The 24,839-nt window shown below is 35.3% G+C and overlaps 1 protein-coding gene across 1 annotated transcript in view; it reads left to right on the top strand.

Moving 5' to 3' along the window:
• Window positions 1-22,367, top strand: part of PELI1 (pellino E3 ubiquitin protein ligase 1) — a 57,163-nt gene extending 34,796 nt beyond the window's left edge. The window contains exons 2-7 of the mRNA XM_012764916.3: window positions 7,839-7,978; window positions 11,067-11,196; window positions 14,768-14,869; window positions 18,883-19,080; window positions 19,177-19,365; window positions 19,940-22,367. Of these exons, the coding sequence (XP_012620370.1) occupies window positions 7,908-7,978; window positions 11,067-11,196; window positions 14,768-14,869; window positions 18,883-19,080; window positions 19,177-19,365; window positions 19,940-20,506 (1,257 nt within the window). The 5' untranslated portion in view covers window positions 7,839-7,907 and the 3' untranslated portion in view covers window positions 20,507-22,367. The remainder of the gene's footprint in view (window positions 1-7,838; window positions 7,979-11,066; window positions 11,197-14,767; window positions 14,870-18,882; window positions 19,081-19,176; window positions 19,366-19,939) is intronic.
• Window positions 22,368-24,839: the final 2,472 nt, after the last annotated feature.

Here is a 24,839-nt window from a genome sequence, read left to right as displayed (position 1 = left end):
GCAAAGTCCATTTCATTTACTGACGTTTTTGTTGTTGATCACTACCAGGAAATATGGTTTACAAACACAATGAGCATTGAGGAAGTGACAAAGGTTGAAATAATCTCAAAAAGCACTGGTCATAGTCACATAGTTGTTACTAATTTATGCTGAAGTGTAACTTGTTGAAGGCTTTATTTTACATGGATATACTTTCTAGTCTCTCTCCTAAATGGTCCCATGAAAGGATCTTTTATTCTATTTAGGAATTAGCCCCATTCAGCCTTGTCTGGGTTGTAGATTAGTGATCTCAGAAAATCTTCACCTCTGATAGCCTCAGTTTCCCAATTTATACAATGGGAATAAATATTGTACTTGTTATAGTGGTGATAGAAATTAAATAGGTGAATGTATGTTGAGTTTATATATGGATCTCAGTCCTAGCTCTGCCAGGACTTTTTGGCCTTGAACCAGTCACTTGGCCTTTCTGACCTACTCTGGAAAATGGACTTAAGACTTTCCTACCAATTCACAGGGCTGTTGTGAGGGTCAAATAAAGTAATCTTATGTGAAAGCATTTTGATAATTAACATTTTATGCAAGTGCAAGATAAACCTCACCCCAAGATTGATTCAAATTGATACCTCTTTTGACGTAAAAGGAGTCCACCATGTTTTCCAAAGCCTGCTTTTAATTTTTCTAGGTATAGGTTCCTTAGATTCAGAAGCTACTTATGTGGCCTCCTAAGATTAGCCTTTCTTCAAACATCAGGCTACCTAGCACTAGCCTAATAGCCACTTCTGTGACCACCCCAGCACTAGTCCTTTTCCTTTAACCATTTGAGAGAGATAGCCACAATATTAAAATATTTTAAATGCACAAAAACATTAATAATTAATTGTCATCAAGGCAAGACAGTTTTCTCCCATTCTCACTCTCGGCCACTTTTATCAATATCAGTAAAATACTGAAACTGCAGCTACCTTCAAAACCATTGCCTTTACTAACACAAGGCTTAGTATTAATGAACTTTTAAGGTATCAGTATCACAGTGATGTTAGTAAGCAAACTTTTATTAAGTGACTTACTATGTGCCAAGCAGTATGCCAAAAATAGAGGAAATTTCCCTCCTAAAAACAAATTGTTATCCTCAATTTAAGATTAAAACAGTGGTTCTCACAGGGTTGGGGGGAGTGGGGGTTACAGGGCCAAGGTGAGATGTTTTTGATTATCACAACTAGGGTATGCTGCTGGCATCTAGGGAGTATAAAGGCCAGGGATGCTGCTGAACCCCCTAGAGTGCACAGGCCAGCACCCCACAATGTTATTAGCGCTCAAATTGAGAAACCCCAGTTTAGAGGAACAAATACTGTCCTTGGCAAAGACATTAATTGCTTTCCCATCAGGATGAAAATAAGTTATCCCTGTGTTAGACTATCAGCATGTCATTTGGCTGCTCTTAAAATGGGAGGCTGAATGTGCAGGTGGTGCCCTTTACCTTGGGAAGGGCAACATGGACTTCACTTCTTTCACTGCTGCATTGAGAAGCTAAAAGACCCTAACAGAAAGTTAGTAAACTCCAACTACTGCTGCTAACACCATGGTGTTTCTCTTTTTATGTAAAAATGCTGCTTGTGTTATTCCCATTAATTGTGAAAGAAGGAAGAAGGTGATTAAAATTTCGCTCTTATCAGAAAACTGCTATCAATTTACCTCCATTCAATCATCAGTTGAATTGGTTTTATAAAATGGTTACATCACAAATATACCAAAGCAGTTCTTTCTGTTTCAGTGATCCTTTTGAAATCAGCCACAGGGGAACTCAGTGTAGATGGAAATCTGTTTCATCAGAGATAATATATACAATGCATATTATGTTTTTCATCATGAAGCATTATAACATTTTCATGTTTTAAAACATTTTCCCTTTTTTCCCCTCAGCACCCCTCTATGCCTACCCACTTACTCACCAATATAGAAGTGCTCAAAAGATTGTGTAAACAGTCTGCATAAGATGTGTTTTGTCCCTTAGCATTTTGCTTTTTATTTTTTAGGGCAGGAATTTTGTACTTGTTTTTAATAGGTAGTAAGCTAGAGGCTGTGTGTGATGTAAACAATAAAATAAAACTTACATTGAGGGACAAAATTTGATTTCCCAATTTTTCTTCTTTAGGTGAAACTGACGGTTACATGCGATAGAAAGTCTTTCCTACGAGAAGACTTGATATGAAAATAATTGTACTTCACTGGACTAAAGAACAAATGATTAGAATGTTTATCAGTCAAATTATTACTACTATTTCTAAAAACATTTTATAACTAACTTTGCATGTTTTCCTAACCCATACAAAAAATAACACTATTCCAGATATATTTATTTTTTAAATTTTTTTTAACTTGGGAAGCTTAGTTCCTGCCAATGAGAGCAGCATGCTTAATTTTCAAGGATCAAGCAAGTTTCAAAGTAATAGATACTATAGAAAACAGCCTTATTATCTTAGAAAGTTTTTCTCTAACACTTTTTTCAGTCTTGGATAAAATTAATAATGCTATTTCATATTCTTGGTGCTAGATCACATTGGGATAGGGCTAAATACAGAGGTCAGACCAGCTAACTTAATTGAAGACCAATAAGTAGAGCAATAAGTGAGACATTAGGATATATTCTTTATTTACATGTCCATTTCCAGTTCTCAAGCATATAACTTCAGGAATTCATTATGAAGCATTCTCTATCTTATTCAGTTTTAAAACATAGAATATATAAAGAGAGTAAATGCAAAAGCACTATCTAGCTATTGGGCTTTGTTAAAGATTCTAAACCATTGTGGAGATCATGAAGCTTTCTTCAGAGCACACAGATTCCAACAACTTCTTTACAACATTCACCTATCACCATGCATTAGAATTGCATGAAGAATTCCAGGAAAAACAGCTGTCATTATTTGCAGCTTAATAAACAATAATCAAACATTATTTGCAGTTTAATAATACCAGTTACATACTGATGATTATATACCATTTTATATTTAAGAAAACTATCTTATGTCATTCAAGTATATAAATGACTGGTACTACTGAAGTGTTTTACTTTAAGTTTTAGATTATTAGATACAGAAATAGAAGCCAAGTTTGAGTGTGTCCTGTGATTGAAACTTTGATGTCACTGGTAAAATATCCCAAGACCAGGCCTTCTAAGGGACCTATGCAGAGTAAAAATATGTCTAATTGGAATTATATTGTTTTTCTTGGCTAATTTGGCCAAGGGTTCTAGAAAGTATATGGAGAGTATATGCCAACCCTAATCTTATTCATTAATTCCTTGTCTAAGCTAAAAATTGTTCGTTTTGTTATAGAGGCAGTAGAATTTTCACCTATAATGCTCTCTGCACGTTACTTGTAAATTCTTGTGTCAGGACCAGATGGTGGCTTATATTTTTTTCCAACTCCAAAATTCTCTTCATTCTACTTTAGTCTCTTCATTTTTAGAGAGCAGGAAACAGATTGCTTTGTTCAGAGAGCTAGAACTAGAACAGAGACTAATACTCGCTAGCCATGTGATATACTAATGTCAGCCAAACATGGGCAGTCACATAACATTTTCAGATTTTTGCCATATCCATTTACTTACTAATACTATTTAATACTATTTAAATTGACTTCTTTAAATAAATAACCCTCTTGTTTAAAGGAAATGTTTTGCTACTATAAATGGAAAGCCCTCATATTCTTTAAATAGAAAGTAATTCTAAATAGGAATCCAAAGCAAAGCAATGTTATTAAAATTTAATTGAATTTAAAATTAATTTAATTTTAATCAGTTAATGTTATTAAAATGTTAATTGTTGCTGTTCTTGGTCAGAAGTGTGTCAAAGCAGTGTTTTCATGTTTGATGGTAGTATTTTCTCTAAAAAGAAAACCACAACTAAAGCCTCTAGTTAAGCTTCTGTATAACTTTTTTAAATGGAATGCTTCTTATGGGGTATATGAGAAGGTATGAATACATGTTCATATACTAAAGTGTGATTTCATATATATCAGAAGGTCTTATTATATGGAACCCATATTGTTTTTTGATTAATTTTTCTTAAAACTCTTAAATTTTTACATTGAAGGTGTTAGTTAACTTAGCATGTGTCTTTTCCCAAATAGGGAATTTGATCAGTATATTTTTACTTACTAAAACATTTCAGCGCAATTCTAATGTCTCACAATTACAATGTACATTGGTATAAAATACCAGTGTATTGGTTTTTGTAATCTTTTATGATTATCTGAGGAGATGAGAGGTTATTTTTACTGTATTTAAATGGAGAAAATGTTTTTAATTTACTGACAATAGAAATTAGCATATTTGTCTGAATTGCCAGTCTGAATGTGTATGTCAATTCCAAGGGATTAAAGAGGGTTAGAATGGCAAAGCCTTCTCCTTTAATTTATTCTTATTCATTTGGCTACAAATATTCTGTGTTGCCTTCTCTCCAAAAATTATACTATATAGGTTATATTTCACTGTACTATAGAAAAAGACAATTAGATATTTTTTATTCATGTGTTTCCTATGAAACCTATTGGTGGAGGTATAAAACCAGGAGACTTGTATGGGTTAGCTAGTAAGAGTTTTGCTCTGAAGCCTTTGTAACAGGTCTATCAGGGACCAGGGAAAAGAAATAGATATAGGAAATTACTGATGAAATAGACATGATAGTATGGGGAATTATTTATCGTAGTGATTTTTCTGGCGTATCAGAGTGTTAGTCTTGTTTTTTATAATTTGTAATTAAACTTTCTTTTTTTTTTTTTTTTTTTGGCAGCAGGGTCTTGCTCTGTTGCCCAAGCTAGTTTGTCATCATAGCTCACTGAAACTCCTGGGCTTAAACAATCCTGCTTCAGCCTCCCAAGTAGCTGGGACTACCGGCATGCACCACCACACCTGGCTAATTTTTCTATTTTTTTATAGAGACAGGGTCTTGCTCTTACTCAGTCTGGTCTTGAACTCCTGGCCTCAAGTGATCTTCCTGCCTCAGCCTCCAAAAGTGCTAGGAATACAGGCATGGGCTATCATGCCCAGCCTACTTAAAGTTTTTATTTTGAGGTAATTGCACATAATCTTTATCTAGTTTCCCCCAATGGTAACATCTTGCAAAACCGTAGTAAAATATCACAACAGGATATTGACATTGATAAAGATACAGAACATTTTCATCACTACAGGGGCCCCTCCTATTGCCCTTTTATAGCCAAACCTACTTTCCTCCTACTCCCACGCCCTCCTTAACTCCTGGCACCCACTAATCTGCTTTCTGTTTTTATAATTTTGTCATTTCAAGAATGTCATATAAATGGAATCATTTGTGGGACCTTTGAGATTAGTTTGTTTTTTTAACTCAGTATAATTCTGTGGAGATTAATCTGTATTACATTTATTGATAGTTTGTTTCTTTTTATTGCTGAGTAGTATTCCATGGTATAGATGTACCAGTTTAATTATTCACTCAATAAGAACGCCTGGGTTGTTTCCAGTTTTTGGTTATTATAAATAAAGCTGTTGTAAACATTTGTATATAGATTTTTGTGTGGATATAAGTCATTTCCCTGAAATAAATAGTCAGAAGCACAATATAATTGTCTTAAATATTTCCTTTTCATATTTTAGAGCAACATAAGACAGTGTTATAATTTTCGCTTTAGACATCAGACATAATTTAGAAAATTCAAGAAAAAGAAAGCTTATTGTATTTACTCATTCACTATCATATGTTTACTTCTTTTCTGATATGTCAAGGTTCTTTTTATTATCATTTCTTTTCTATTTAGAAAATTTCCTCTAGCCATTCTTTTGTGGTAGGTCTGCTGGTGACAAATTCTCTTAATTTTCCCTCATGTGAGAATGTCTTAATTTCCTGTCCACTTAGGAAATATTATGCTGCTGTCTTCTGGCTTCCATGGTTTCTGATAAGAAATCTGTCAATTCTAATTGTTTTCCTCCTATAGATAAGGTGGTGTTTCTCTCTGCTTTCAAAATATATTCTTTGCCTTTACTTTTTAGAAGTTTGATTCTGATGGGCATAGATTTGTTTTAGTTTTTTCTTTGTGGGATTTGTTCAGCTTCTTGAATCTATAATTCTATTTCTCTTTCCAAATTTGATGGGTTTTCAGTCATTATTTTTTGAGTACTTTTTCAGCTCTGCTCTTCTCTCTTTTTGGGTTCCAGTGACATAAATGTTAGATCTTTTCTATAGTCCCACAGGTCCATGAGACTCAGTTTTCCCCCCCTATTTTCTCTCTGATGTTCAGATTGGGTTATTTCTACTATTCTATCTTTCAGTTCATTGATTCTTTACTGTGTCTCCTGCATTCTGCTGCTGAGCCTAGCTAGTGAACAGTTTATTTTGGTTAATGTAGTTTTTAGTTCTAATATTGTAATTTGCTGCTTCTTTATATCTTCTATTTTTTGCTAAGACTTTGCATTTTTTTCACTTGTCTCAAGTATATTTTGTAATTGGTTATTGAAGCATTTTCATCATGGCTGCTTTTAAAACTTTGTCAGGTAATTCTAACATCTCTATCCATCTCAGTTTTGGCGTCTATTGACTGTCTTTTTACATTAAAAAAAAAATCTTTCTAGTTCTTGTTATGATGAGTGATTTTGTATTAAAACTTAGACATTTTCTTATTATATTCAGAGACTCTGGATCTTATCAAAACCAGGCATCCTCAAACTACGGCCCGTGGGCCACATGTGGGTGTTTTTGTCCATTTGGTTTTTTTATTTCAAAATAAGATATGTGCAGTATACATAGGAATTTGTTCATAGTTTTTTTAAAACTATAGTCTGGCCCTCCAACGGTCTGAGGGACAGTGAACTGGCCCCCTGTTTAAAAAGTTTGAGGACCCCTGATCTAAACCTTCTGTTTCCACTGGCTTTTTCTGACATGTCTTTGGCAGGGTAATATGGGGTGCCACCTCATTACTGTCAGGTAGATATAGAAGTCCATGTTCCCTACTCAGCTTCCATTCACAATTGAGGGAAGAGGATTCTTCTTACTATTGCTGGATGGGAATGAAAGTCCAGGTTCCCCACATAGTGTCCACTGATAACACTGGGGTAGATGTGGGGGCATGCCTGGCCATTGGTGTGAAAGTCCTAGCTCCCTACTTGGCCTACTCAGCTGCTGCTCTAGTTGGGCATTGGACCTCCTCATTATAGTTTTTAAGGTAGAAGTTGAATTTTCCCACTTAGCTCTTGTTGGTGTGAGAGGTGGTGGGACCACAGTGCTTTCTGTGGTTTTAGAGATGTTATTGCCAAAAGTTTTCTGTCTTGCTAGGCTGTCTGTCCCTTTCTTTTTGCTTTGGCTAGAGAGGTAAGCTTTTGTTGTGGCTTTTTTTTTTTTTTTTTTTTTTTTTGCCTTGCCAGTTGGCATTTCCAGATTGCTGACTTATTTAACTCCAAGCCTGGGTTATATTAGGAAAAAAGAAAACCCAGAGAACTCATACCACCATGTTGTTCCGTGGATCCTAAGGTCTCTTACCTAATCTGTCTTCTCTCCACTTTGCATAGTCTTCTTATATATGTTTTATATATAATGTCCAAGGTTTTCAGTTGTACTTAGCAGAAATAACAGAGAAAAGTACATCTGCTCCATCTTCCTGTAAGTGAAAGTCCCCAAACTTACATTTTTGATATATTTAAACAGTTTTGTCGAACATATAACCATTATTGGGCAAAATGTCATATATATTATTAACCATGTAATGCTTTGTATAATACTGTACTCAAGAGGACTGCTGGAAAATAACATCTTTATTGAAACTGAAATTCATTGTTCACATTATTAATGAAAACTTTTCCCTTCTAGGAAATAATGCAAAAGGTGTCCCAAGGCTCCTGACCAGTGCACAAAGATTTGAGAAAGACAGCCAAGCTCATGTTTTCTCCTGATCAAGAAAATCATCCATCTAAAGCACCAGTAAAATATGGTGAACTCATTGTCTTAGGGTAAGGTTTCTCCATCTGATAAGTTATAAAAATTGAATAAGGCCGGGCGCGGTGGCTCACGCCTGTAATCCTAGCACTCTGGGAGGCCGAGGCGGGCGGATTGCTCAAGGTCAGGAGTTCAAAACCAGCCTGAGCGAGACCCCGTCTCTACCATAAAAATAGAAAGAAATTAATTGGCCAACTAATATATATAATATAAAAATCAGCCGGGCATGGTGGCTCGTGCCTGTAGTCCCAGCTACTCGGGAGGCTGAGGCAGGAGGATCGCTTGAGCCCAGGAGTTTGAGGTTGCTGTGAGCTAGGATGACGCCACGGCACTCACTCTAGCCTGGGCAAGAAAGCGAGACTCTGTCTCAAAAAAAAAAAAAAAAAAAAATTGAATAATATATACTAACTTTGGCATTAGGTTAAAAGTACATTTTTTAGGATTTATATTAGGTACTTCCAAAAAGAATTTAAAGTTACAAGGTAATGTTACCAAATCAAACTCTCTTAATTCTCAGATTTATGCCATCTTTTATAAGTACTCAAACACTGTATAAACTTTGTCTCACCCTCACCCACAGAAGGGGCAAAGTTTCTTAAAAGATGAGATGAAAATTGTATTTGTCTAATGTCACATAGTCATTCCATCTGTCTTCCATATTCCATCTTTTACAAAAATTTGCCTTCACTGACTTTACCACAAATTCCCTTTGCCTTCTGCTTTAAGGTCATTTCATGCAGGCAAGTATTTATTTATTCTTTTGCCCCTTTGAGGTAGTTATTGCTTTGTGCTGTACTTCTTGATTTAAGGAATTATATAGGCATATGACTGCAGCATATTAACTCTGAAGCCCAGGACTTAGCAACTTGTTTGCTTCAAGTAATCTTATCCATGTAACTCCCAGATACATAATCCAAAGATTGAGGAATAGATAATTCCATCATTCCAAATTATTCCAATTTAATCAATTTAAACTTGCCATAACTATCAAAATGGAGACATGGTGTTAGCCTCTGTTAACTAGAGATGTCAGAAATGAGAAATTGTAAAATTTGCTTTCCCCCTGCTGTTTCTCCTCATCTGCCTAAAAAGCAGCTTTACACATTGCAATGTTTGGAATCCGGTTGGTATAAGTTCTTGTTTAAGTGAGAATGTGTTGTTTCAAATGCAGAGAGTAAGAGAAACTGGGGTGATAATATGGAGTTATCATGCTTGATTGGAAGTCAGGAATCCTAGAGTCCAGGGCTTATTCCAACGCTGCTAGCTGTATGGCCTTGGGCAAGTCACTTAACCATTCTGTGCCTCGCCTTAGTTTCCTCCTCTAGTAAAATGAGTTACACAAGATCATCTAAGGCCCTTTGAGACTTAAATTTTTTTTCTCAAAAAGCTTAAATTTGACCATAAACTTAATATAGTAACTATAATATTACAATTTCAAATCACATGGATTTTAATGGTATTAATGACAAACAACTTTTAACTACCAAAAACTATTCCAAGTTAAATTCTTCTAGCAGGAAATTTGGCAATCATTTGAAGAATAGAGTTTAAAACTTAGTATATAGTTTTAAACTGCTCATAGCCTAGAAGTTTCTTAGTTAATCATTAGCAGTAACAGATGTGTCTATATCTGGCACTTCTGTCTTAAAATGCAAATAATGCTTCTTCTAAGCTCTCTTCAGTTCACTCCGTTTCAAGCTTTTGCTACTTAAAAAAGATCTTTGAACTCCAGGAAAACAACATGGGACTGAAGAGCATAAATCTGGAAGAAGGATAAGTTAACGCAATTCAGAGGACAGTAGTGAAAGAAATGAGAAATCCAGAGTGGGCCTGGTGGCAACACATAGCCTAGAATAGCAAAATTAATGTATTAGCTGAGGGTCTGTACTTTGCATGTATAGCAAGACTAGCAAGATTAGCAAGGGCTTTCTCCAATACAAAGCATTTTATTTTTTATAAAGGGTCACTGTAATTTCTATCTGTAAATGGCAGACATAGAGTAAACTTTCCTCTCAGCTTTAAAACATGATTGTTCCTTGTCAGCCATTATCGCAGGCCATTTTATAATCACTTCCTCTTCAATCTCAAAATTGTCCCTATTCCCTGCCTCATTTCCCCCCAGATTGACCAACTAACTATATATGGGAGATCATCAAAAGATTTTGTCAGGGGTGTGGGCAGTGAATGAGGAAAGATTATCATTAAACTACTGTTTATGCCTCAGTGAAGCAATAAAGAATAACATAATAGCATGACAAACAGACTTGGATTCAAATACTGGCTTTGCTGGCATCACATATGTGACTTTCAGAAAATAATTTCTCTGAGCCTGTTTGTAAAAATGGGGACAATGATACCAATCTTGCAGAGTTTTTGTGAAGATAGATTAAGTGAGGTGATGTATGGGATAGAACCCGTAGTGCCTGGTATATAGTAAACACCCAGATTTTTTTTTTTACTTTTTTCCTATTGGTTCAATCCTTGCTTGATAACATAGATATATAGATACAGATATTTATTATCATGGAGAAATGGTCATACCTAAACAATAAAAGTATGTTTACTGCTTAGCAGACATGTCAATTTGACAGGTTCTGCTAACATAATATGAAAGTGTATATGTATATTCACACTTACCAAACAAGTCTAAGAATTCTGATATTTCAGAAGTTCAGCTATTTAAAGTGTTTGGTTCACAATTAAAGGAGATTCTGTTTTAAACAATACATACTGTACTTTTTAAAGGTGAATGCAAACATTCACCTTAAAAAAAATAGAATGATTCATAAGGAATCATATATGCTATTAATTAGCTCTTTATTATTTTCAATAAAAGAGGAAAGAAAAAAATATAAGTAAATCTATGGATAATCCAAAAGGTACTTCTTTGTGACTTAGGGTGTAGCCAGAAAGAATCTCATTTTATTTACGCCCTGGCAGCTGGTCTGGAGATAAGCAATTGCTAAAGGGAATTTGAGATAATTATAATGTGCTAATAGATAATTAATTGGAGATTGATTCTGCAAGGCAAAGTAAAACATTTGTTTCATAATTGTGCAATTCTTACAGGAGATCACCTAAACTTTTTTTTCCCTCCATCAGGTATAATGGGTCTCTCCCAAACGGCGATAGAGGAAGGAGGAAAAGTAGATTTGCTTTGTTTAAAAGACCTAAGGCAAATGGGGTGAAGCCCAGCACTGTGCATATTGCTTGTACTCCTCAGGCTGCAAAGGTAAAAAAAAAAAAAAGGCTGAATAAATTAACATGGAGAAATTGAAAGACCTTTATGCCTTTATGTGTTGTTTATATTCTCTAGCATTCCCTTCACATTTCTGGTTCAGAAATTTCCTTTTGTTTGGATTGGAGAAGAGACTTGGGAGACATGGTATTTGAAGGGCAGCCATATGGAAGGGGAATTGGACTTTTTTATGACAAACCAGGATCAGAGAGTGGAAATTAGAAGGAAACATTCCCTTTCCTTATTAAAAGAGGTGGGGATGGGGCCAGACCTTTATCTATTAAATAGTACTCAGAATTGTGCAGCTGTCTACCCTAAGAGGTAGGGAGTTCCCACTCTGTTACTAGAGGGGCCTCACCTGGGCTGGGTGAGGATTGTGGTGTATAATATGTGTATTCAGGTATTAGAAACATGTTTGGATGAAGTAATTTTTTAACTAAGGGACTTTATCGAAGATTCTGTGAATTCTCTTGCCTTTGTTTTTGTTTCATGACTCTCATAGCTTTTAGCATAATGCCTTGTACAAAGTAGACCTCAGTAATTATTAAATTGAAACAAAGGTATGAAAGCAAATGCCTAACTGCATCTACAATATAACTTCTCAACCCTCTGGTCTACTTAGTGCTTTCTAGCCCCTTTTTCTTTTCCTAACAAAATCTCCAGAAACTGGACCATCATTTCAAGATGTTTAGGCTTTTCCTAGAGTGATAGACAAGTAGGAGTAATTTCAGATCTTTGAGTTTTCTGTGAATTCCTCTGCTTCCAATTTTATATTATAACAGACTGAATTTGATACTGTTGTGAGCAAATAAGAAAATTATAAAGAGTTCTCTGACTTCTGGAAATACCGGTATCTTTACCTAAGTAGCCCTAGGATGTACATTAATATTATACTATCTGAGATATATCATTGTAAGTTAAATAAACAAGAGATAGTAAGATATGATGCCCTGTTTTAGGTCACAGCTTTAGTCTCTGAAGTTAATTGAGTTTTCAGCTTGGTTTTATATCCAGTTTGGTGTGTAAAACAGAGTCCTCAAGCCTTGACTAGGACTGTTTTGTTAGTATTTGGGAGCCAGTAAGTGTAGAAAAGGGACAGTTTGGCTGTTTCTCTTCTTTGCAGAGAATGGATGTGGTAAGCAAGTGGTAGAAGTGAATGGCTTATTGATCCAAGCTGAGGAGCTTCTTACAGTATTTTCCTGCAGGAATGCTCTTGGCACTTTGGGTGTGCCTATTCTTCATTGTGCAGGACTGTCCCACATATTACAGGACATTTAATATTCTTGGTCTCCTACCCACTAAATACCAAATATTGAGTCCTCCAATCCTTGTAAGCCAAAAAATGCACTTAAATTTTTTCAGATGCCCCCTAGACAGTCAGTCCTACCTTTGGTTGAAAACTACTATCAGGGAAAATATTTCTAATCCATACCTCTGTATTATTCTGTATTTTTCTTCCCATTTTTACTCTCATTTCCTTCATGTTTTCATTGTCTTCTCCTTTTCATCTTTACCAGGCAACAAGAATCTTAAGGATCAAAGATTGACTCTTTCCTCTTTAAATTTTTTTTTTTTTTGAGACAGAGTCTCGCTTTGTTGTCCAGGCTAGAGTGAGTGCCGTGGCGTCAGCCTAGCTCACAGCAACCTCAAACTCCTGGGCTCGAGTGATCCTACTGCCTCAGCCTCCCAGGTAGCTGGGACTACAGGCATGCGCCACCATGCCCGGCTAATTATATATATATATATCAGTTGGCCAATTAATTTCTTTCTATTTATAGTAGAGATGGGGTCTCGCTCTTGCTCAGGCTGGTTTTGAACTCCTGACCTTGAGCAATCCGCCCGCCTCGGCCTCCCAAGAGCTAGGATTACAGGCGTGAGCCACAGCGCCCGGCCTCCTCTTTAAATTTTTAAAGAATGTGTTAGTGAGGTCTTGAAGAAAACTAAGTGTTTAGTCTGGCAATCATCTGGGATGTATGGTTAAAATCCTGCCTTCTAGTCCAGTGAGACGCAAACTTGACATAGTTCTTATTCTCCATCTAAGAGTAGGTTTAATAGCTAAAAAACAAAGATTTTACAATCTCAAAGCACACAAAAACCATAGCTTTTTTAATCCCTTTAGCCATTAGGAATTAATTTTCAAAATACTAATTTTTTGATTGAAAAGGCAGTTTATCCAGGTGTGGTGGGACGTGCCTGTAGTCCCAGCTACTCAGGAGGCTGAGGCAGAAGGATCACTTCAGCCCAGGAGTTTGAAGCTACAGTGTGCTATGATTGTGCTTATAGAATAGATACTGCCCTCCAGCCTGGGCAGCATAGTGAGAACAAGGCTCTAAAAAGAAGTTAAAAAAAGAAAGAAAGAAAAATGAGTTGTTTAATGCTGAGTTAAGTTATAGTTAAATTATAGGTTTTAAAACCTATAAAACAATTATATAATGTTTCTGAATAGATAAGTATATAGTAAAAAATATTAACAATATGCATGTAAATGATTGACACTGCATTCTTGAGGTCAGATACCTCTGTGGGGAAAAGGGAATAGGGAGGGACATGTAAGCAGCCTCAATTGTGTCTGTAATTTAATTTCTAAAAAAAAAAGAAAACAGATTCAGAATCAAAAGTGGCATTGTTAAGCTTTGATAAAGCTGAGTAATTACTACCTGGATATTTGTATATTCTCTTTGTATATTTGAAAATTTGACAAATTTAATTAATCTTAAATCCATATTTTAATGCTTTATCTATTATAGATTAGCTACAAATTGAAACCAAGTAAAAGTTTATAATGCCAAACTTCTACCTAAAATACATTTTTTTATTTAGTTTCTTTGCTGTGTATAATCGCTCTCTTGTGTCTTTGTATCTGTTTTTCTTTTACACAACCTGTTTCTACTTCCTTTGTGTGATGACTAGGTTTTTCCCCCCTTTGACACTATCTTCAACTCATATCCATAAAAAATGCCTAAAAACAAAACTGAAAAGTCCTTTTTAGCAATGTTTTTAGTTTGGGATAAGTCAGAGGTATAGTCATAAGCATTATATGCCTTTCCTTTGGTAATGTTTAATCATTCTATGAATTTTTCTGTATCTAGCCCAGCATATGGCAAACATTTGTTGTCTGTAGAGTCACAAAATTATTAGAAACCAATTAACTCTGCTTATGAGTAAACTTTATAACTTTTTGAATGACATAAATAAGAGTCCTCTTTTTTTCCAAGATTTTTTGTTTTATTTTTACCAGAGCAGTACTCAGTTTTGTTTTTAGTTTCTACATGGGGTTTGGTTTTGATTACTTTACAATTTAAAATACTTATAAGGGAAACCCAAATTTTACAGTTTTGGGAAAATGAAATTATATTCTTACTCTGTAACTGCTTCTTAATATTCTTTTATACCCCACTCAACCTAAGAAACTACTTTCACAGTTGAAGTTATACAACAGTTATTAACTTCTACCTTAAATTTCAAGGGGGAAATAAATATATGAGATAGATTTTTCTTAATCAAAAGATAATCTGATTTATTTGATCTGCCTACTAATTTTTACTATTAACCTTTTCATTCTTAGGCAATAAGCAACAAGGACCAGCATAGCATATCATATACTTTATCTCGGGCCCAGACAGTGGTGGTTGAATATACTCATGACAGCAACACTGATATGTTTCAGGTATTGTAACATCTGAACTGTTTTTTCTTAAAAAACAAAAAAGTTAAAAATCTATTGTTGGTGACTTTTGCTATAGTCAGATAAAGGATTATCATTTTAATAATGTATTTCACTAAAATATATATTGATTTCTAAACCTTATCTATAGAAATCTGTGTGTGTAGCATGGTTAAGAAAGGTTCTGGGGGCCGGGCACGGTGGTTCACGCCTGTAATCCTAGCACTCTGGGAGGCCGACACGGGCGGATTGCTTGAGGTCAGGAGTTCGAAACCAGCCTGAGCAAGAGTGAGACCCCATCTCTACTATAAATAGAAAGAAATTAATTGGCCAACTAATATATATAGTAAAAATTAGCCGGGCATGGTGGCACATGCCTGTAGTCCCAGCTACTCAGGAGGTTGAGGCAGCAGGATTTCTTGAGCCCAGGAGTTTGAGATTGCTGTGAGCTAGGCTGATGCCACAGCACTCACTCTAGCCTGGGCAACAAAGCAAGACTCTGTCTCAAAAAAAAAAAAAAAAAAAAGGCTCTGGAATCAGAATTCCTGGTAAATAGTACTTAGCTACTCTGTGCCTCAGTTTTTCCCCTATAAAGTACAGAATCTCCCTCATGACTTTTAGGAGGCTTAAATGAGTTAGTACATGTAAAGTATTCAGAGCTATGCCAGGTACCCTGTAAACACTTAGCAAGTGTTGGCTATTATCATCCAGAAAAAGAAACCAAGAAATATTCTACACACATGTATAACCTTTTTTGCCCTCATTTCTCACTTTCCTTGTTAGGCAACAAAAAGTTCAGGCAGTTTCTAGCTATTCATACCACACATGTGAAACCAAACTTGTTTCTCAGCACATATTTGGTCAAAGGTACAGGTACAGTAGAATTATTTTTCTCTTGTTCTCTGTACCAGTCCAGTCTGATGTTTCTATAAACCAATAGATTTTAGGATAGTCAAGCCCAAAAAAATCAAGCCTAATTCCTACGAAATCCTTTGTTTTCTCCCTTAATATTGAGCTCTCTAAAGTTTTGGGCTTTTTAAAAATTAAGTAGGGCATAGATTGCCTGATAATGTTGTTGTTATAATTATTGTCCCAGTGACTTTTCTATTTTTCTTTATTTTACAATGCTAAATAAAGATGAAAAGGTCCATAAATATATTTAGTTTTAATCAATAGCAAAATAATTATTTGAAGTCACTCCCTCCACCTAACCCTTTTAATGAGTTGCTAAATTTTTTTCTCTAGTTAATATTAGAATGTGGGTATTTGTTTATGCCTTCCTAGCTTTTACCAAAAATAAATAAATGATATCCTTAATGTAGATGAAGGTTTAGATTCAAGAAAAAATCTGACACAAAGCTTTGGGATGATTTTTCCCATTTTATTGTACCAACAAGCAGTTAAAATGAATGGGCATAATTAGCATTTTCCAAATCAAGATGCTACAAAGATATTTTATCGCAGACTAGAATTTTAGCTTCAAAAATTACCTTACTTTTATTTGTTTACCCCTTTGGTAGATGAAGTTAACTGAAATCTTATGAGTTAAACATTATAGACTTACTAGGGGACAGAATAGAGATTAAACCAGGCATCCTGAATTCTGGAACAGTGTTTTCACCATTTAATGAATGTCCTTAAATAAGTTGCAACCTTTTTGGTTTTCTCCTTTTTCATAAAGAATTTTTCCCAGTATTATAAACTGATTATGCCCTTTCTATGAGCATTTCAATGAAAAATCTAAGCATTTCTGCATCAAAAGTCTGAGACATATCAGAAACTACTTTAATAAATTAGTCAGTCTTTGAGGAACTTGTATTATAAACATTCTAGGATTGTCCACCCTCTAAACTGAACAAGAACATTTATTGTTCAAGCCATCAGATATTCATACTCCAACTCTGTGCATTGCTTGGCACTTTGAAGAAATAAGGGAGATAAGGGATGATTAAATGCCTAAGTGCTGCACTGACGGTCTATAGAAGTAGACTTTTGATTGGGTTGAAGAAGGATGGAGAAAAGACTTTACAGTATTATCTTTTTATCTAGATCTTTTTATCAGATTAAGTAGGAACAACCAGTAGAAAAGATTTGTGGGAAAAGAAGTACACAGTGTGGTAAAAGATTGATGAATAAACGACTCATAGCTAAGTATACTTGGTATACAGAAATAGCAGGAAATTAGGCTGGACTGGTAGATGGAAGACAAATCTTGAGTCAGTTTCTAACTGTTATTGGAAAGAAGAATGTAAAGAAGTTTGGATAAGCTGTTAAGAACTATTATAATTTCTCATGGAGTAGGGGAGAGTGACATGATAAGACCTATATTTTTAAACTAATAATAGCAGGTAGAGGAAGAATTACTAAAGTTTATCTTAATATACAGTCACATTTTGGCAACTGATCACATTCATGTAGGTTTTTTTTCTCCTTATAAATAAATAAGATTTCTTCCTTCTCACTGTCATTACCAGTATTTCTTTGATGTCTTAAGTCTTCTCCTCCAAGACACAGATCAAATGTCAACTTACTGCTACAATCTCTCTTCCCAAATAAATGCTGTTTCTGCTTGATTCTGGATATTAATCTTCAATTCAATCCTTGACCTGCATCTTTTGGCTCTTAAAAAGCCTTTTTATTTTTGGAAACATTTTTAGTGTCAAAGGTCTGAGTCCATTTTCTTTGGATATCATTGTCTTAAAAATAAAGAAAAGGGACATCCAATTTTACATTTGTTAACCAATCAATTTCCCCCTAAAACTGTCCAAACTAAATATAAGGACTTTATACTTGATGATTAGACAAAACACTGAAGGGTTTTATCTAAAAGTGTGCTGATATGAGGAACTCTTGAGGCTCAACTATGTGAAGAGTAACTTTTAAGAGTTATCATCCTTTACTCTGCATAGTCAATGCTTAAAAAAAGTTATTGTCTTTGTAGAGGGTCAATATTTCTTGTCAGTACCCACATTCTTCAATTTATTGATACTACTTTATAACAAATAAATTAACAAGCTGATAATTTCTAAATGTTTACTTTAAAACATTGTGACACTTGTCACTTTTGTCATCTATTCCACTTATTTCCTTTTTCAACTTTCAAGGTGAAATTAATTTATCTACTAGCTAGTACCTCTGAAGATGTTTTTAATTCTCTGGCACCTCACCTATCCAAAACTCTTATCTGGGAACCTTATTTCTTTGAATATGGCCAAGAACCAGGAAGAAAATATAAAGGACATCTAGGCATGTAAAATAAATGCCACAAAGTCCATGTACTAAAATTCCTTTTCTATGCTCCCTGGAGAATCCCTTAGGCTCTCAACCAAGAATCTTTTAAAACACTCTTCTTTGAAGTTGGTTATTTGATTTCTCTACCCATGGCAGAATAAGAGTAGCTAGTTAGAGGAGGGGCTTGTTGATAGAAACAAGTATTACCAAAGGCAAGGAGTGATAGCTGGCAATGTGACAGAGAAGAAACAGGAAAATCTATGAAGTGTACATAGACTTCAAAACAAGGCTATGCAAGCCCTTAACGTAATGATGAGCAGTCTTGTACATCTCTTATAGCTGCTGAAGACATCACTGCATTTAGGTAAATATAGATGATATTCATAGTGTAATGTCCTGGAATAATCATAAAAGATTTACTTACATGTTCACTGTATTCTCTTAAAGAAGGTAGAGTAATACATGGTAAACATATTTCCATCCAAAAGGGTTAAAATTAAAGTCTACAGCCATCTAGAAATCTTACCCATCCTGAATTCCTCATTCCCTGAGGGTTTCATATATTGTCTTAAGTTCCCACTTAATTCTGTGCTCTAAGTGATTACTACATCAGAGAAAGACTGACAGATTAGTTTTCAAGGGTATAGATACACCCAAAGTTAATTATAAGTTTGAGATTTAGAAATTTCAGTGGCTTAATGTTTTTTCCTTATTGTGCCTTTCTTAAATGGATTTTTCCACTGTGCTTTTTGAAAAGGCCTATTGGTATTTTTTTTTTCTCTTAGATTGGTCGGTCAACTGAAAGTCCCATTGATTTTGTAGTAACTGACACAGTTCCTGGAAGTCAAAGTAATTCTGATACACAGTCAGTACAAAGCACTATATCAAGGTTTGCCTGTAGAATCATTTGTGAACGGAATCCCCCCTTTACAGCACGGATTTATGCTGCAGGATTTGACTCATCAAAAAACATCTTTCTTGGGGTAAGAAGCTTTTTTCTTAAATGATTCTTTTTTATGTACCAGCTTCTGTTTCCAAATTACAAATAAATGGAACCTTACTACTATTATTTCTACTAGGAAAAGGCTGCCAAATGGAAGACATCAGATGGGCAGATGGATGGCTTGACCACTAATGGTGTTCTTGTGATGCATCCGCGCAATGGCTTTACAGAAGACTCTAAGCCTGGAATATGGAGAGAAATATCTGTGTGTGGAAATGTGTTTAGCCTGCGTGAAACCAGATCAGCCCAGCAGAGAGGAAAAATGGTAAGCTCTAAATTGTAGCTTCTTATTTAGCTACAGTAAACACATAGGATGAATTGGACCAGATGTATTACATACATTCCAAAAAAACTTTTTAATCTATTGCTGACACAGAGTACTAAGTGTGACTATCAAAGGCTGACTACCATATTATACTAGAGGAGAGTATTTTAATGTTTCATGTAGAAAACTCTAAAAGTTTATTCTACTGTCATATTACGTTAATATATTTTAAAACCTAAGCTTTCCTAAATTAACCAGCACTCTGATCTTTCTACTTAAATCTATATATCTTTGAACATATCTACCTAATTACAAATAATAGACATTGAATAGCCAGATATTTTAGTCATAAGTGGTCTTTACTATAAGGCTAAAAAGAGATGTTACTATTTGATATTTTTATCCTTGATTTTCAAACACATATTTTTCATGGATGCCATCAGAGTTTCTTGAATATTTAGTGATAATCCTAGGAAAAGTCATTTCTTGAATAAGGAGCACGTAAGACCAAAATTCTCAGGTAAACATCCAAAACAGAGTGGTGAATGTGTTTTTTTATTCTTATCTCCTCTAGGTGGAAATTGAAACCAATCAGTTACAAGATGGCTCGTTAATTGACCTCTGTGGTGCAACGTTGCTGTGGCGTACTGCAGAAGGCCTTTCCCACACTCCCACGGTGAAGCATTTAGAAGCTTTAAGACAGGAAATCAATGCAGCGCGACCTCAGTGCCCTGTAGGTTTCAACACACTCGCATTTCCTAGTATGAAGAGGAAAGATGTTGTAGATGAAAAACAACCATGGGTATATCTAAACTGCGGCCATGTACACGGCTATCATAACTGGGGAAACAAAGAAGAACGTGATGGAAAAGATCGTGAATGTCCTATGTGTAGGTCTGTTGGTCCCTATGTTCCTCTGTGGCTTGGATGTGAAGCTGGATTTTATGTGGACGCCGGCCCTCCAACCCATGCGTTTAGCCCGTGTGGGCATGTGTGTTCAGAAAAGACAACTGCCTATTGGTCCCAGATCCCACTTCCTCATGGTACTCATACTTTTCATGCAGCCTGTCCCTTTTGTGCACATCAGTTGGCTGGTGAACAAGGCTACATCAGACTTATTTTCCAAGGACCTCTAGACTAACAGACAGTTGTCCTCCAGGACTGCATTATAAATTTATAAGCTAAGTGAGTGGGTTTTCAAACCTGTTGTTCACGTCACAGTTTTTCTGCTCTGGTTATTTGCATTAAGATGAAGAATTTTTTAAAACATTTATAATAAATAATAGCAATTTCTGAACAAAAATCTGGGAAACTCAAGCAAAAGAATTTCTGAAAGTACCAGTCTTCTGAATTCTGAGTTTTGAAAATATATTTTGAGGAAAAAAAGACATAGTCTAATTTGATGCCTTCATTTTAGTGTTTTTGAATCACCCATCCTCAGTGTTGAAAAATTGTTTTGTACAACTGAGGGTACTGTTGGTTCAAACTATGTTAGTTTACAGTTTGTTGCAAACATTGTAAAATACAGCGACATGTATATTAACTTTTTCTATTTATCTTTATTATAGAAAATATCTTAGAATGTTCTTGATAGAGTAGCATGGTAATGATGGTGTCACACTCTTAGTGTGAATGGTAGCTTAGTGAGCACATAGCTCAAGGATTTGTAAAGTTAGGAAGAAGGACAGGAAAGCCTCTCTCCCCATCCCCATCTAAATATGGAATTTGGTAAATTAGAATACTTTGTAAAACCAAATTCATATTAATTACCATTGTGTAAGAGATGTTTGTTTTTAACCACATTGAAGATAATCAGGAATATTTTTTTCCTTAATGTTTCTCTCGAGTGTAGTACTATAACAAAAACTTAATGCTAAGAAACATTTTATATGCTCCTTTGAATATGCAATTAATCTAGATTATCTATTTTTCTCCCACAATAACTAATCTGTTTTTAGTATCAGCAACATTTGGCAAGTTTATTTTTTGGATATAAACTGTCGTTCATCTGTTCACTGTTTCTAGAAAAAAAATCAATCCCATAAGAAAAAGCATAAATTAACAAGAAAGGAGAATGACTTGATTTGCTTTTGGAAAAAGAAATGCTTAATTAATTAATCATTCTGTATTTGGCCTTATCCAGACATTAGGAAATGCAGAGATATAAAGGGTCACATGAAAATAGTGCCCCCCTTTTTTAACCTAACAGGCCAGCCTTAACCGTGGGCCTGAATCCTAAGGACAGTTGCCACAGTGGACTCCAGTAAACATCTGGTTGGCAGATGAGCACTGATGACAGCAGAGTGGAGGGACACACTTGCATGGTCTATTTATTCTCTGATTTCAATAAATCCTTTGCTTTCTGAAGCAAGAACAAGTTTCTCCTCTTCTCCCCTCCTGCTCCCACCCTTTTTTAAAATGTACCGCAAGAAAAGTATAGACAGTTGCACTACATCAGACCCTTTTTTGACACTTGTAGAAACCAGTACACTTTTAGATTAAACAGAATCATATTTTAACCTTTTGATTTGTTTTCTTTTATTTTGAATAATTGTATAATGCTTAATTGATTGTAGCAAATTTTTGTATGTGATAGCATAGCTTTAATTTATCATATTACAATGCTGTTCTAAATTTTCTTTTGGTTTTAAAAAAGCAAAATTTGATGCTTAGAAGCCATGAACTGTTTTATTTTACTTCAACTGTCATAATTTCCTTGTTTTTAAAAATGATCATTTGGGTTCACTCAGGAAATGCATGTCAGGAAACTTGTATTATAAGTTTATTAGTTGTGATGTATCAGTAACTGCTGTTACCCCAAAATCAAAGAAATATAATTGATTTTGAAGTTTTCTAGATTGTCACATGCATTGTGACTAATGCAAGGAAATCAAGTCCTGTGTTGTATTTGTTCTAGTCATTTCTATTCAGGCTATATATTGTAGCTTAATTTTTATTTGCAATTAATTTATTCAAACTAAGTAAATACTTTTCAAAATAGATATTTGAATTTGTCTCTGTGAATTCGTTTTTGCACAACCAAGAATGGGAAACCAGAAGTGAAAATTGTAGACAAATCTCCACACTCCAAAAATATTCATTTGAAATAGATGAAGAGTTTGCATTTAATGTGATACTTTAAGGTCTTTGGTTCTCTTTGGAAAGCATCTCTTACTTATTAATAAAGGAACTTTGTTAGTGGCTGAGTAATTGAGGCCTTTTCTAAGTTAAACCCTGCTAGGGAGTTGGCTCTTTGCAAGTTGCATAGTAGACTAAATAGTGCCTTGGCGACCATAAAAGTTTCACGTTCTTCCCAAAGTACCTGAATTTCCTTCTAGCAGCTGGGGTTAAAAAAAAAAGCCTGGTTCATTTTCTAAGTTTTGAAAACTCAGGCAATTTAAATCATTAGGTATTTTCTGTTTGAGTACTTTGAATATTGGTTCTGCCATTTTGTCAGTGCCCAATGGAACACTTTTACTTACTCATTTGTCTTAGGGGAATGTCTGACCAAGAAAGATAAAAAGTTGTATTTAGATCTCCTGAATGTACTGTCAAGAAAGATAATCTTAGTGGCTTAACTCTTTTATCAAAGCAGTCTTTATATTTAAATGTTTCTTAATTTGTACAGGGAATTAAATTTCCCTTCATCTAGAGTGTTAGGGTCATGAAGCAAACCATGAAGGCATATATTCAGGTGCAGGAGTCTTTTACCAGATTATCCTCTTGCAGCTATAATTGCTTACTTCCCTTATATGAAAATCTTCTAGTACATGTAAAGCAGGGTAGGAATAAATAATAATGTAAATATTTAATTATATCTATTATTTGAGTACTCACTCCCACTCCACTCGTCCCTTGCAATACCTCAAGAATCTTAAGTGATGTATGAACTGCTGACACAGACTAAGGGCACCAGTGAAAATTCACCCATTATGTCTTTAAGTTTATAAGATAAACATAATTCTAACACTCTGACCCCTCATCCCAATGGATCATCTTGTGCTACCCACTTTAGAGACCACTGGTTAATAGATCTACAATTCATTCTTTTCTCTTTATGTGCTAAACAAATCAGATTAGCAAAACTACATAACTGAACTCTATTATTCTATCACCCACCCCCACTTTCAGAATTACTCTTATATATAAATATTCTTTAATGCCTTGTCCTCAAATGTTATCTACTCATTCTTACAACAAATTTTTGTATGCCCACCATGCACCAAGCCCTGTACTTAACTGGGTGATGTAGCAGAGACAGAAAAAAGGGGGGTGGGAAGCAAAACAAGAAGAAAAAAGATCCCTGTCTTCATGGTGTTTGTGTTCTAGTAGGAAAGATAGAAATCTAGTAGGAAAGATAGAAATGACCAAGAAAAAGTCAAAAATAAAACACAATAGAAATAATGAACTATGCTAAGGGGGCAAGTAAAGCAGGAAAGGGAGATACAAATGCCATGTGCTGAGGCAGGAGGGGTAGTGTTTGCAATATCAAATAGAACCAGGGAAAGCCCCACTGGCAGGGTAGTATTTAAGTAAAGATCTGAAGGAGCAGAAGGAGAAGGGAATGGCCTTTAGGAGAAGAGCATTTAGGTAAGGGAAACAGCCATCGCAAAGGGCCTAAAACAGCAGCATGCCTGGAATATTTTTATAACAGCAAAGATGCCAGTGTGGACAAGTGGTATATGAAAAGGGGAAGAGTAGTAGGTAAGGTCAAAGAAGTCTAGTGACAGGTTAACTGGAGGGTGGGGATGAAACTAGATTATGGAGGATGCCCTGGGACTTCCAGCTTTTATTCGGAGTGAGATGGGGGCCACTGTTGGGTTTTGAGCAGGGCAGTGACATGATGTGACATATTTTAATAGGATCTAAGTAGACTGGAGGTGGGATTGGGGAGACCATTGCAGTAATCCTGGAGATAAATGATGGTGACTTGGATCAAGGTAGTGGCAGTGAGGGTGGTTTAAAAAATGATGGGATTCTGAATATGTTTTAAAGGCAGAACTGACAGCATTTACTGGCAGTTCAGCTATGGGGTGTGAAAGAAGGAAGAGTCAAGGATAACAGCTCAATCAGGCTCAGCCACTGGAAGGATGGAATGGCCCTTTATTGAAGTGAAGATTATGAGGAAAGCAGTTTAGGGGGAGAGGTGCATTGGCGACGGAATCACTGAGGCTCGTATCAGACAAGATATTTGCCAAATTTAGGATGTCTTTGCTTTTTCTTTTAACTGGTATCAAAGGTCTCAACCATTATGATCAGTGTTTTCTATATACCCCATGCCAACTTAGAAACAAACAAAAAAGTATTCCTCCTGATTAATGGTGAGCTTTCTTTCATTGAAATAGAGTTGGGACACCCCTCATGTTTCTCTCGTAGCTTTGGCTGCCCTCTGAGGAAATGAAGTTGCATTTTCAACTACAATACCTTCCTTTAGCTAAAGTACTCTGATACGATTTTTCTTCCTCCTCACCCAT

Source organism: Microcebus murinus, chromosome 3 (genome assembly GCF_040939455.1).
Source record: "Microcebus murinus isolate Inina chromosome 3, M.murinus_Inina_mat1.0, whole genome shotgun sequence".
Taxonomy (NCBI): Eukaryota; Metazoa; Chordata; class Mammalia; order Primates; family Cheirogaleidae; genus Microcebus; species Microcebus murinus.
The sequence above is the reverse complement of the archived record's forward strand: the minus strand, read 5'-3'. Positions and strand labels throughout refer to the sequence as shown.